The sequence below is a fragment of the Equus asinus genome, chromosome 22 (assembly GCF_041296235.1).
Source record: "Equus asinus isolate D_3611 breed Donkey chromosome 22, EquAss-T2T_v2, whole genome shotgun sequence".
Taxonomy (NCBI): domain Eukaryota; kingdom Metazoa; phylum Chordata; class Mammalia; order Perissodactyla; family Equidae; genus Equus; species Equus asinus.
Window position 1 is genome coordinate 31,881,653 of NC_091811.1, and position 13,205 is coordinate 31,894,857.

Sequence of the window (13,205 nt, forward strand, 5' to 3'; positions counted from 1 at the left end):
AATGAAAAAGACATGGTTATAGGCAATTGGGATTTAGAAATTAAAGCAAGGACAGGCTATCCTAAGTGGTTAAACTGGTTTAAAAATAAGTCCTCAATGCGAGCCACCCAAAACATTGATTTGTAAATGCATTCTGAATGAAGACTAGGCTATTCCTCAAGTCTCTATCACCAGACTAAATGATAGTCTCTGTAAGACGTGGGATTTACAGTGATGTAACCTGGTTATCAGAAGGCCTATGGGTTTGCTGTAGGATCCAAAGAGTGTCTGCCAGACATGACGATGGCGGATCCTAAGAGGCGTTTATAGGAGGGTCAGTATATTCTTCATATTCACCTGATTTGTGCTTATTAAACAATCCTCTGAAAACTAGTAGGGCTTCGTAGGTACTCTGATTCAGAGACAAGAATGTCCTAGACAGATATCCTCAATTATTAATTGATACTAGCACTCTGATCTATATATGAGACTCTAGTTAATTGGAACAGTTTAATGAACTCATACATAAGTTTCTCTAGCTGCAAAGTTCAAGTTGTAGTGACCTTCACCCACCAAGGCATCGTAACTCAGTGAGGAACTGGTTAGTCCAGCTCTTCAAATACAACACATACACACAAGATGAAAAAAAGTTAAAATACAGTATTAAAACTGCAAAATTGGTGTCTTATGAGTAGTCAGCCATTATGTGATCAAAGATGATCCACTATATTTTGTACTAAACTTCTCTTCCCAATCAGTAGCCATAAAGTATAGGGATTATCACCAGATTAGCCATAAATATATAAATATAGCATTTCCATTCAGATAAATTTAAACCTTTTCCATCATTTCTTAAAAATTTCACATACCCTCAGCATAGCAATATAAAGTATATGCATACACACATGGCTTTTCCTTTTATTTGCCTTTGTTTCAAGATTTTGGGTTATTTTGAATCTGGAAAATTCTATTCACACCTTAATTTTTTTAATCCATTTTGGAGTCTAAGACTGCCCTTATGTAGTCCTAGCTATACATATTAGCCCATAAAGAGTTCAAAAACAACTCACAAATTTCTTTACAGCAGTTATCACACATTTTGTTACATGCTTCTGAGTTCCATACTTCATCAAAATGTTGAGCTATCAATACACGGCGACATCTGCAAAAACATTTAGAGATAAAATCATTAAATGATCCAAAAAAGTTTTAAGGAATCCCTATTTCAGGAGTGACATCAGCAACATGGGGAAGTGAGCTGTTCCCTTTATCTCTCCCCCTGTGAACTAACACTAAGTGGACATTCTTTGACCAACAGAGGATACCCACACAGCACAACAGGACACCTGAGAGACCCATGCAGCTATATATGTGAAGGTGGATGGACTGGCTCCCTGAGAAGTGGTGGAGATAAGTGAGCACTCCACTACCCTTCCCCAGCAGCCCTGTGCACAAGCTTGAATGCTTTCCTGGCTGGCGCAAGCACCCATATTACCGCTGCAGCCCTAAAAGTGCGAATTTGCCTTGGTACAACTGTGAGAAGGAGCGGCAGCAACCCAGGCCCATGCAAAACACTTCCCTGGATGGTGGGGAGAACTCACCCTGCTACTTTGGTCCCAACTGGTGGCCCAGGCTCAGATCCCATGAAGAAGCCCTGCCCAACAAGTACAGCAGCCAGCACATCCATGAGAAGAGGTGGTGGCAGATATAAGTGCACACACACAGGCTTTCCCAGCTGATAGCAGCATCTACAGTACCCCTGCAGTCCCACAAGTGGGAATGTGCCTCAGTGCAGTGGCAGCCCTGAGCCCGCATGCAAATGCTTTCTTGGCTGGTGGGAGCACCCACCATACACACACAACTTCCAGCAGATGGGGCAGGATCAGCAACACAGTTCCTGCATCCCACCCACAGTAGCAGGTGGAATCTGTGATGTGATAAGACCACAAATGCACCGGCAAAAGATTAGTTCACCAAATGCCATAAGAAGCTAGAACAATTTAGAGAAGGAAAATGACACATCTGCAGAAAACAACCATGAAGTCACAGAAATTTACAATCTATAAAGCTGTCATAAATAAACTCAATGAGTTACAAGAAAACTCAGACACTTCAATGAGCTCAAGAATAAAATTAATGAGGACTACTTCACCAAAGTATAAAGAAAAAAAAACCCAAGCAGAAATTAGGGATATGAAGAACACAATGAAATAAAAAATAATCTGGAATCCTTAAAAAATAGAGCTGACATTATGGAGGAAATAATTAGTGATTTAGAGGATAGAAATATAGAAATGCTTCAGGTGGAGAAGGAGAGAGACCTAAGATTTTTAAAAAGTGAAGGAATTCTTTAAGAAATATCCAACTCGATTATGAAAAGCAACAGAAGGATTATAGGTGTTCCAGAGGGAGAAGAGCGGGGGAAGGAGGAGAAAGCTTGTTCAAATAATAGCCAAGAACTTTCCAAACCTGGGGAAAGAACCAGTCTTACAAATACATGAAGCCAATAGAACCCCTAATTATGTCAATTCTCAAAGACCTTCTCCAAGGCAATATAAAGTAAAATTGGCAAAAGTCAATGACAAAAAGTATGAAGGACAGCAAGGCAAAAGAAAATAACCTACAAAGGAACCCCTATCAGGCTTTCAGTGGATTTCTCAGCAGAAACCTTACAGGCTAGGAGAGAATGGAATGATATATTCAAAACACTGAAAGACAAAAACTTTCAGCCAAGGATAATCTATCCAGCAAAACTATCCTTCAGATATGATGGAGAAATAAAAGCTTTCCCAGATAAACAAAAACTGAGGGAGTTCATTACCACTAGACCTCCCCTACAAGAAATGAGTAAGGATGTCCTCATACCTGAAACAAAAAGGCAAAGGTCTACAAAGCTTTAAGCAAGGAGATAAACAGACAAAATCAGAAAACTGCAGCTGTCTTTCAGGACAGGGTAGCACATAATTATCAATTAAAAGATAAGGGAAGGAAAGCATCAAAAGTAACTACAAACACTTCAACTTAGTCACAAACTCACAACACAAAACAATAATTTGTGTCAACAATAACTCAGAAGGGGAAGAGAATGGGATGGAACTTGCTCAGGCTAATGGAGATAAGAGGCTATCAGAAAATGGACTATCTCATCTATGAGATCTTTTATACAAACCTCAGAGTAACCAATAAACAAAAAATCAGAGCAGAGCCAAGATTCATAAGAAAAGAGAAAACCTCCACAGAAAACCACCAAAATGAAATGGCAATCTGAAATACAAAGGAAGAGAAACAATGAAAGAAAATACAGAACCAGAAAACAAGAGATAAAATGGCAGTATTAAACCCTCATGTATCAATAAACACTCTAAACGGATTTAATTCTCCAATCAAAAGACATAGAGTGGCTGGATGGATTAAAATGGAAGACCCAACATGCTGCCTCCAGGAACCACATCTCAACTCTAAAGACAAATATAGGCTCAGAGTGAAAGGATGGAAGATGATACTCCTAGAAAATGGAAAGGAAAATGAAAAAGTATATGCCTACAATTTAGATAATCTAGAAGAAATGGGTAAATTTTTAGACTCATACAACCTCCCAAAACTGAATGAAGAAGAAATAGAGAATCTGAATAGACCAATCACAAATAAAGAGATCGAAACAGTAATCAAAAGCCTCCCAAAAAACAAAAGTCCACAACAAGATGGCTTCTCTGGAAAATTCTACCAAACGTTCAAAGAAGATTTAATACCTATACTTCTCAAATTATCCCCCAAACTTGAAGATGGAGCACTTCCTAACTCATTCTATGAGACCAACATTACCCTGATACCAAAACCAGACAAGAAAAATACAAAGAAGGAAAATTAGGGGCCAATATCACTGATGAACATAGATGCAAAAATCCTCAACAAAATACTGGCAAACCAAATACGGCAATATATTAAAAGGATCATACACCATAGTCAAGTGGAATTTATCCCAGGGAGGCAGGAATGGTTCATCTCTGCAAATCAATCAATGTGATATACCACAGGAACAAAATGAGGAATAAAAACCATATGATCATCTCAACAGATGCAGAGAAAGTATTTGACAAAATCCAACATCCAGTTATGATAAAAACTCTCAAAAGAATGGGTATAGAAGGAAAGTATCTCAACACAATACAGGCCTTATATGACAAAGCTACAGCCAACATCCTACTTAATGTTGAAAAACTAGAAGCCATCCCTCTGAGCCCAGGAACAAGACAAGGATGCCCACTCTTGCCACACCTATTCAACATAGTACTGGAGGTTTTGGCCAGAGCCATAGGTAAGAAAAAGAAATAAAAGGAATCCAAATTGGAAAGGAAGAAATGAAACTGTTACCTTTGCAGAAGACATGATTCTATATATAGAAAATCCTAAAGAATCCATCAGAAAACTATTAGAAATAGTCAACAATTACAGCAAAGTTGCAACATACAAAATCAAATTACAAAGATCAATTACATTTCTATACACCAATAATAAACTACCAGAAAAAGAACTCACAAAAACAAACCCATTTACAATTGCAACAAAAAGGATAAAATATCTAGGAATAAATCTAACCAAAGAGGTGAAAGACCTATACACTGAAAACTATAAGACATTGAAAGAAATCGAATAAGATATAAAGAAACAGAAAGCTATTCCATGTTCATGGATTAAAAGAATAAACATAGTTAAAATGTCCATATTACCTAAAGCAATCTACAGATTCAATGCAATCGCAGTCAGAATCCCAATGACACTCCATGGAAATAGGACAAAGAATCCTAAAATTTATATGGAACAACAAAAGACTCCAAATTGCCAAAGCAATCCTGAGAAAGAAGAACAAAGTCAGAGGCATCACAATCTCCGACTCTGAAATATACTGCAAAGCTATAGTAATCAGAATAACATGGTACTGGCACAAAAACAGACACACAAATCAATGGAACAGAATTGAAAGACCAGAAATAAAACCACACATTTACGGACAGCTAATCTTCAACAAAGGAGCTAAGAACTTCATACAATGGAGAAAGGAAAGTCTCTTCAATAAATGGTGCTGGGAAAACTGGACAGCCACATGCAAAAGAATGAAAGCAGATCATTATTTTGCACTATACACAAAAATTAACTCAAAATGGATTAAACACTTGAAGTTAAGACCTGAAACCATAAAACTCCTAGAAGAAAATGTAGGCAGTACACTCTTTGACATGGGTCTCGGCAGCATCTTTTTGAATACCATGTCTACTCAAGCAGGGGAAACAAAAGAAAAAAACAAATGGGACTACATCAGACTAAAAAGCTTCTGCAATGTAAGGGAACCATAAACAAAACGAGAAGACAACTCACCAACTGGGAGAATATATTTGCAAATCATATGTCCAACAAGGGGTTAATTTCCAAAATATATAAAGAACTCATACAACTCAACAACAAAAAAACCCAAACAATCCAATCAAAAAATGGGCAGAGGATATGAATATACATTTCTCCAAAGATATACAGATGGACAATAGGCACATGAAAAGATGTTCAATATCACTAATTATTAGGGAAATGCAAATCAAAACTACAATGAGATATCACCTTACACCTGTGAGAATGGCTATAATTACCAAGACAAAAAATAACAAATGTTGGAGAGGATGTGGAGAAAAGGGAACCCTTATACACTGCTGGTGGGAATGCAAACTATGGAAAACAGTATGGTGATTTCTCAAAAATTTAAAAATAGAAATACCATACAATCCAGGTATCCCACTACTGGGTATTTATCCAAAGAACTTGAAATCAATAATTCAAAGAGATTTATGCACCCCTATGTGCACTGCAGCATTATTCACAATAGCCAAGATGTGGAAGCAACCCAAGTGCCTGACTATGGATGAATGGATAAAGAAGATGTGGTATATATAATACAATGGAATACTATTCAGCCATCAAAAAGACAAAATCATCTCAGTTGCAGTAACATGGATGGACTTTGAGGGTATGATGTTAAGCGAAATAAGCCAGACAGAAAAAGACAAATACTGCATGATTTCACTTATATGTGGAAAATAAACAAACCCATGGACAAAGAGAACAAATTACTGGTTACCAGAGGGGAAGGGGCCGAGGGGGTGAGTGAAAGGGGTAAAGGGGCACATATATATGGTGACAGATAAAAATTAAGACTACTGGTGGTGAGCAAAATACAGTCTATACAGAAATATGTACATCTGAAATCACACAATGTTACAAACTTTCATGGTTTCAATAAAATAACTGAAAAAAAAAGAATCCCTATTTCAAAATATACGGTTATATATTGTATTTGTTTCCTATTGTTGCCTTAACATTGCCACAAACTCAGTGGCTTAAAACAAGACAAATTTATTATCTTACATTTCTATAGGTTAGAAGTCTGACATGGGTCTCACTGGGTTACAATCAAGGTCTCAGCAGGGCTAGATTTCTTCTGGAGGCTCTTGAGGAGAATCTGTTTCCTTGCTCTCAATCTCTAGAGGCTGCCTGTATGCCTTGGCTCACGGCCCCCTTTCCTCCATCTTCAAAGCCAACAACAGTGGGTTGAGTCTTCAAATCACATCACTCTGACCTCTTCTACCAACTTCTAAGTTTGAGGACCCTTGTGATTATACTGGGGCCACCCAAATATTCCTGGATAATCTCCGTATTTTAAGGTCAGCTGAATAGCAACCTTAATTCCATTTGTAACCTTAATTCCCTTTTGCGATGTAAGGTAACATACTCACAGGTTCTAGGAATTTGATGTGGACATCTTTGGGGGACCATTATTCTGCCCACCATATATGATTTTTTCCATATGTACTTGAAAAACATTACTTTTAAAAAGTTCAAGATTCATTTTGAGATTTAGTATTTTATAGCTACTAAGAATCTTCCTGATAGCAAAGCAGTTTCATCTAAGGAAATTTCATTTTCTCACTTCTTTATTGTAGCATCTATGGGAAGGAAATACCATTTTCTGTCACTGTCTGGTTACTGCTTATCATTTGAAAATTTCTGAGTCGTTTTTCTGTGATGGGCAATAAAAGTACAAAGATGACTAAGACCAAGAAGCCATCAGGGAGCCATACAGTCTAACTGAAGCCACCCTAAATAGATTTAAATTTATATCTTAAGGAGAAACTTGACCCTGGTCTCAACTATTTCATCAACCCATCAGCTGGTTGGATGGGATATGTGACTGAGCTCAACTTTCAAAATGCCTCCTATATACCTTTCCAAAATTATTAAAGCATGTAGCTGTACGCTAGTGCCAGAGAGAAAAGGCTTGAACTCACTGCCGATTTGTATCAAAATCTTCAATAAAAAATAATTTGAGAGATTAAAGAGAGGGAGAGAGGCTATGTTCTGTTGGATTAAGGCAGATGCTGCAGGTTCATGTACTGGTTCCCAGCCTTCAGACATCTGCTTTCACAGGTTTGCACTTGATGTTCTGTCAACGTATTTACTCACTTCAGTAAGTACTCAAAGTAACATCACATACTTTCACACTGTGCTTGTCTTTAACTGATAAAGGTTATAAAAAGGTATGTGGCTTACTTGCTCATGTTTTGACAGTATGACACCATCTCATAAAGCTTCTGTTGTCCCACATTTTCCATCACCACCATTGAACTTATTCTGAATATATCTCCAAAGCCATAATACAAAATGCAGTCTGCTTTCATGTCATCTCGACCTGTAGTGCGAGAAATCTTGGGATTGCACGATTACTTTAAAAATTCAAAACATGCAAAAATAATATATGTAAAATTAGTTAGCAATGCTTCATGGTCTAAATATATCACATCTAGAAATTTCAGACAGAGATGTCACAGTTAATTTGTAACAGCTGCCCTCACATTTTTTTTAAAAATGACTAAAGAGACTTAAGAATCAGCTTTATTAGTTTAAAAATGTGTCCGTAAGTAATCCAGTTATTTAAGTTATAGAATTGAAACTACTAATTAAAAATTCAGGAGGCAAAGATGTACGTCGAATTATCTTAGCAAACATAAGAAATAATTCATAACACTCCAATAGAACATAAGCAAAATTTCCCCATTGGCAAATAAATATGAAACTGCAGAAAAGACTTTAAAGTTCTAAAAATACTAGCCAATAAGGAAGATTAAAAATACAGAATTATTAAACATCATTTATAGTGTGTTTTCTGGAAAAGCTTTTTAAAAAATTACTTCTGGATATGAGTTATACATACCTGCACGTCCACTCTCTTGGTAATAATTTTCCATAGATTTACTCATTGAATGATGAATAACAAACCTCACATCTGGCTTATCAATTCCCATACCGAAAGCAACTGTCGCCACTACTACCTAAAATGTTTGAACATTTTACACGTTAATTAAGTCAAGTTAAAATATTTTTTAAGGTGAATTAGGCTTATATTGACGATATATACTTTACCTGAATTTCATTGGCCGACCATCTTCTATGAACCTTGGTCTTATCTTCTGGTTCCATATTGGCATGGTATGCACCTGCGTGAATTCCCAATTTCTGTAAACTAACCGTAACTTGCTCAGAGTCTTTCTGAGAAAAGCAATATATGATTCCTGTAGTAAAACAGGACCAATTATTAGATATATAGAGAGCACATACCTCGAAGGTAATTTTTAACACACTCAAGATACTGATTAATACAGTGCATGGGGGAAAAAGACTTATGAAAAGTTCCAAGGCCCTGAACACATATTGACTTTCTGTAGAATTCAGGATTTGATCACCAGCTTGCTCTAAAGCAGAAATGAGCCCTGAGCCACCAGTTTTGCTTCCCATTACCTCTTTATCTCCCACTACATAGTATTTCTCAAACTGATGTCCCACAGCTCCATAAGACGTTAAGAAGTATGCTGTGAAAAAAAAAAGTTTCACGTGCAAATGAGCTCGAGGAACACTGCATTGAACAAAGTTAAACAAGTTGACCTGTTTATTTGCAGGGCTGGTCAGAACTTCTCACGTGCTGATAAACCCAGTGAATCTCCAGGAAAGACAAAGAGCTGCAGCCTTTCTCAAACTTACTTTACTCTGGAACTCCTTTTTACCAGGGCACCTATTAATATCTTCTGAAAATCTATAGAACAGTTTTAAAATACTACTTTTATACAAACTCTTGGCTTCAGTAACACTTGTCTATGCATTAGTCCTAAAACACATGTATATATCCGCTCAACTCCACCTATGCCTAACTCATTCCATGTGGATTATTTCTTTACTGTGTCCTTCACTACAGAGATTATATTTATATCCCTTTAGAACATCGGTGGATACTTACTAAATAATGTGCTGTTGGTAATTAACATTATGTTATTAGGTCCACTCTAAAGCAATTAAGTGTAAATAAGCAAAAATAAATCAGACAGGTTTATGATTCATAAGCTGCACCATCAGCAAATGCCGCACCAAAATTCTAAGATCACCAAGTAAATTAATTTTATCATAACATTTTCAAGTATCTTCTGCCATGCACTAATATTTTTTTGGTGCTAATCATTTATTGGCACATTAAGATGAGTGTAATATCAGTTACTTTTCAAAAGTTCTCTCTCGGTCTTCAAAGTGGATTTGTTTTTCTATTACCTGATTGCCCTTTGTATCTCCCATGAATGAGCTTTACAACATCCTCAATAAAATCTTCAGTGTTGGAGGGCTTCTGTCGAACCTAAAAAAAAGCCAACGCATTAAAATGTAAGTTAATGAGTACCATCCACGTAGTCATTTACTTACAACTTTCTTTTTTTTTTTTTTTTCTGCTTTATCTCCCCAAACCCCCCCTGTACATAGTTGTATATCTTAGTTGCAGGTCCTTCTAGTTGTGGGATTACTTACAACTTTCAAGGCACCATTCTTTCATGGGCATGGTGAGTTTCTCTCTTACCCTGTCACTCGCCTCCTCTGACCCTGCCACCTCCCACTCTTGACTGTTATCATCGAATTTACCAGAAATGAGGAGGCACAGAAGCAGTGAATAACTTGTAAAGATGGAGACTTTTTAATTTTTTGATGCTACTTTTACAAAAATATAAACTGTGACATAAATAACTATTCAATGAAAACTCAGAAAAATATTAATTCTATTCTTAAACAGATTAGAAAGAAAAAAAACAGCTGTTAGGTTATTTAACTTTCAAGGGAACATATTAATTATAATCTAAATAGGGAGTATCTGTAAATCTTTAATAGCGTATTAATTTTGTATTACTTGGTAATTAATTTCAACAGAGATGTCATTAGGGTCCTTGGAATGAATCCATCCTCTCTCCATCTTCACACAAGAAAGAGTGTATGTAAACCTAACAAGGCATGTCTCCTACTTAACATAGCAAAGGGTTATGCAGCACAAGAGACGTATCAGGAAAGCATTAATTAACGAATCTGCTTATAATCACCTCCTGATTTTAAAAACTCTTAAACATAGTTAACTGTTACTCATGTAGACAAACATAATGAAAAGGTAACCTCTCTGCCACAATCCTTCACAGAAGTCATACACTGACATAAAAGTTACATACCTCATAATAAAGATTTGGCCGATTAAAAGAAGCTGTAAAAGTGAGACACTTCTCAACACACAGAATTTCCTGAGCGTCCTTCAAAACATGACTCGTGGCAGTTGCAGTCAGCCCAATTAGTGATGTGTTAGGGAACTGCCGCTTTAAGACACCGAGTGCCTTATAATCTGAAAAAGAAAATACAAAGTGGCCTTCTTTCTATTCCTTACGGAGTAGAGCAAATTATGCCTTTTAACATGATGTAGATCGTCAACAATTACTGTAATTTTATTTCCATAGCTATCTATCTCTGATCTGCTGTTGCTGCCTAGGGCTTTTTGAATAAGCAGACTTTATTATACTTTTAACTGGTTCAGAAACACTTTTCTTGGCCACAGGTGGAATAACCCCCTATTGAAGAAAGGGAGTAAGAAAATATTTGCAGTAAGCTCCGCACGGGGCCACACCTGCTGAACAGGAGATTCAAGAGGCAGTGGGAGTAGCCATAGTGTTGGAATCTATTACAACTGAGCCAAAAGAAGCCACCAGCCAAAACCCTTCTAACACCAGTATCATCCAAGAGTGGCAAATTCAGACGAGAAAAAGCTTGGTGAGGGCACTGGTTTTTATATAACTGATTTCAGGGAAATCACTGGAGGCTCATATTTGTCATACACATCTAAATCACTAGATAAGTTGTCCTTAAGTACACCTTTAAGTAATTAAACTACTTGGAGAAAAGTGAAAAAGAAATGTGGTGTAAATTGCTAAATGCTCAACCATGAAAATATAGAGAAGAAAGTAACTGCCTGGGAAATTGTCAGGGTTTCAAGGAGACAACATTTGAGCCGGGTCTTAAAGAATGAGTAGAAGTTCACTACGAAGGGAAGCAGAAGAAAACATACGGCAGAGGAAATAGCATATGCACTGCAAATACACTGGCGTGAAATTAGCACGTTCAGAAAACAGCAAGCAGCTCAGCGGGGCTAAATTGCAGGGTGCTGTGCTGGATGGATCTACTGTCAACTCCAGTAAGCTGGGAACTATAGGCCCTGTGTGGTCCCTAGTTAGAGCTGGCCCAAAAGAGGAACTTGTGCAAGGTCAGGGAGGCAGAAGTGAACCAGCTGCCGTTCCTCTCTGAAGGTCTTCCCAGGCAGATGGATGATGGACAGATAGAGGTGCCCAGCCAGTTCTAGCTGTTCTAGTTCTTTTCCACTCCTCTTTCAGCCCTTCTTCCCAACTATAGGCCTTACTGATCATCAGTGGTCCCACTAGATCCTTGGTAGCAGAAGTGAGAGCTACTCACAGGAAATAGCTTCACAGAGACCTCTCATGAGCTTCCCCTTTGTGGCCCCTTTGGCACTGGCCATGCCAGTTGCAGATTCCCCTGCAAGCGCCAGCTGGTCCTCCCGCACCAGTGCTTCAGGACCAGTCTGAGTTTCCTCTGATCCTCCAACTCCCCCTTCAGACCTTCACTTCCCCAGCTCCTCTCAGAATTATGCGAGGTCTGCTTCCTAGAACAAACCCCTCATCCCCTAACATTCACAGTTGCTCTGCTTCCCTGCCAAACCCCACCTGATACTGTTCCACTGGAGAGGATAGAATGGCAGGCTTAAGGAAGACTGTGAACAACACAGTGGATTCTAAGGAGCTAGGACTTCATCCCAGAGGAAATGAGGAGTCATCATGTAATTTTTAAAGTAGACAAAGGACAAATAGACCTACGTTTCAGAAATCAGCTTCTGGTGGCAGTGCAAAGGATGGGCTCGAATAGGCAAAAGACTGAAGAAAGGGAGACCAGCTAAAAGATGGCAGCGACTGATCAGAAAACAATAGAGAATACGAATTAAGGCATGACACTAAGGATAAATCAGAAAGAAAAGACTGAACAGAAATACATGAACTAGAACCCCATAGGTCCTAGTGACTGTTGGGATGGGTGGTGAGAGCGGGAAGCAGGAGGAGGAAAGGAAAGAGAAAGAGTCCCAGATTCATCCATTTATCAACAGACATATGTTGAGTAATTTTTATTATATGCCAAGCATGCCTCTAGGCCCTGGACATAAAGTGGTGAAGAAGACAAAGATGCTAGGCAAATGGAACTACAATTCAAGCAAAGAAACCAGACCACACAAACCAATAAGTATCTTATTACAGAGAGTGGTAAGTGCTCATAGTGATAAGCCCAGTGTAGCTGGAGTATAACAAGTCAAGGAGGAAGAAGAGGAAATCAGGTGGAGACAAAGTGAGGACAGATCACATATCACCTTATGGATCCCAGTTAAGAAGATGGATTTTATTCTAAGCACAAAGAGAATCTGATGGTAGTTTAGGGAGGGAAGTAACACAATTTGATTTATATTCAGAAAAGATCACTTTGGTTGCTGTGTGGAGAATGAACTGTAAAAGGGTAAGGCTGGAATCAGACACTAGGGGGGTAGTTATTGTAGTAGATCAGTGGAAAGAAGCCCACTTGGACTTAAGAGCTACCAGTACAGACAAACAGAAGTGGACAAACTTGACATTCAATTTAGAGGCAGAGCCGATAGGACTTAGTGGTTCACTGGCTCTGCAGAGGTGGGATGAATCAAGGATCATGTGCCAGCTATTAAATTATTTCTTCTCAGCTCTAACTCTACCCTGCTACACTCTGCTTTTTGGTGCTGGAGTGGGGAATCT

General features: G+C 38.1%; 1 protein-coding gene across 1 annotated transcript in view; it reads right to left on the reverse strand.

Moving 5' to 3' along the window:
• Nucleotides 1-13,205, reverse strand: part of RECQL (RecQ like helicase) — a 48,380-nt gene that overhangs the window by 2,659 nt on the left and 32,516 nt on the right. Inside the window, exons 7-12 of the mRNA XM_014832399.3 lie at nucleotides 10,548-10,714; nucleotides 9,616-9,697; nucleotides 8,443-8,591; nucleotides 8,234-8,351; nucleotides 7,573-7,711; nucleotides 1,050-1,141 (exon numbers count right to left, since the gene is read on the reverse strand). Coding sequence (XP_014687885.3) covers nucleotides 1,050-1,141; nucleotides 7,573-7,711; nucleotides 8,234-8,351; nucleotides 8,443-8,591; nucleotides 9,616-9,697; nucleotides 10,548-10,714 — 747 coding nt within the window. The remainder of the gene's footprint in view (nucleotides 1-1,049; nucleotides 1,142-7,572; nucleotides 7,712-8,233; nucleotides 8,352-8,442; nucleotides 8,592-9,615; nucleotides 9,698-10,547; nucleotides 10,715-13,205) is intronic.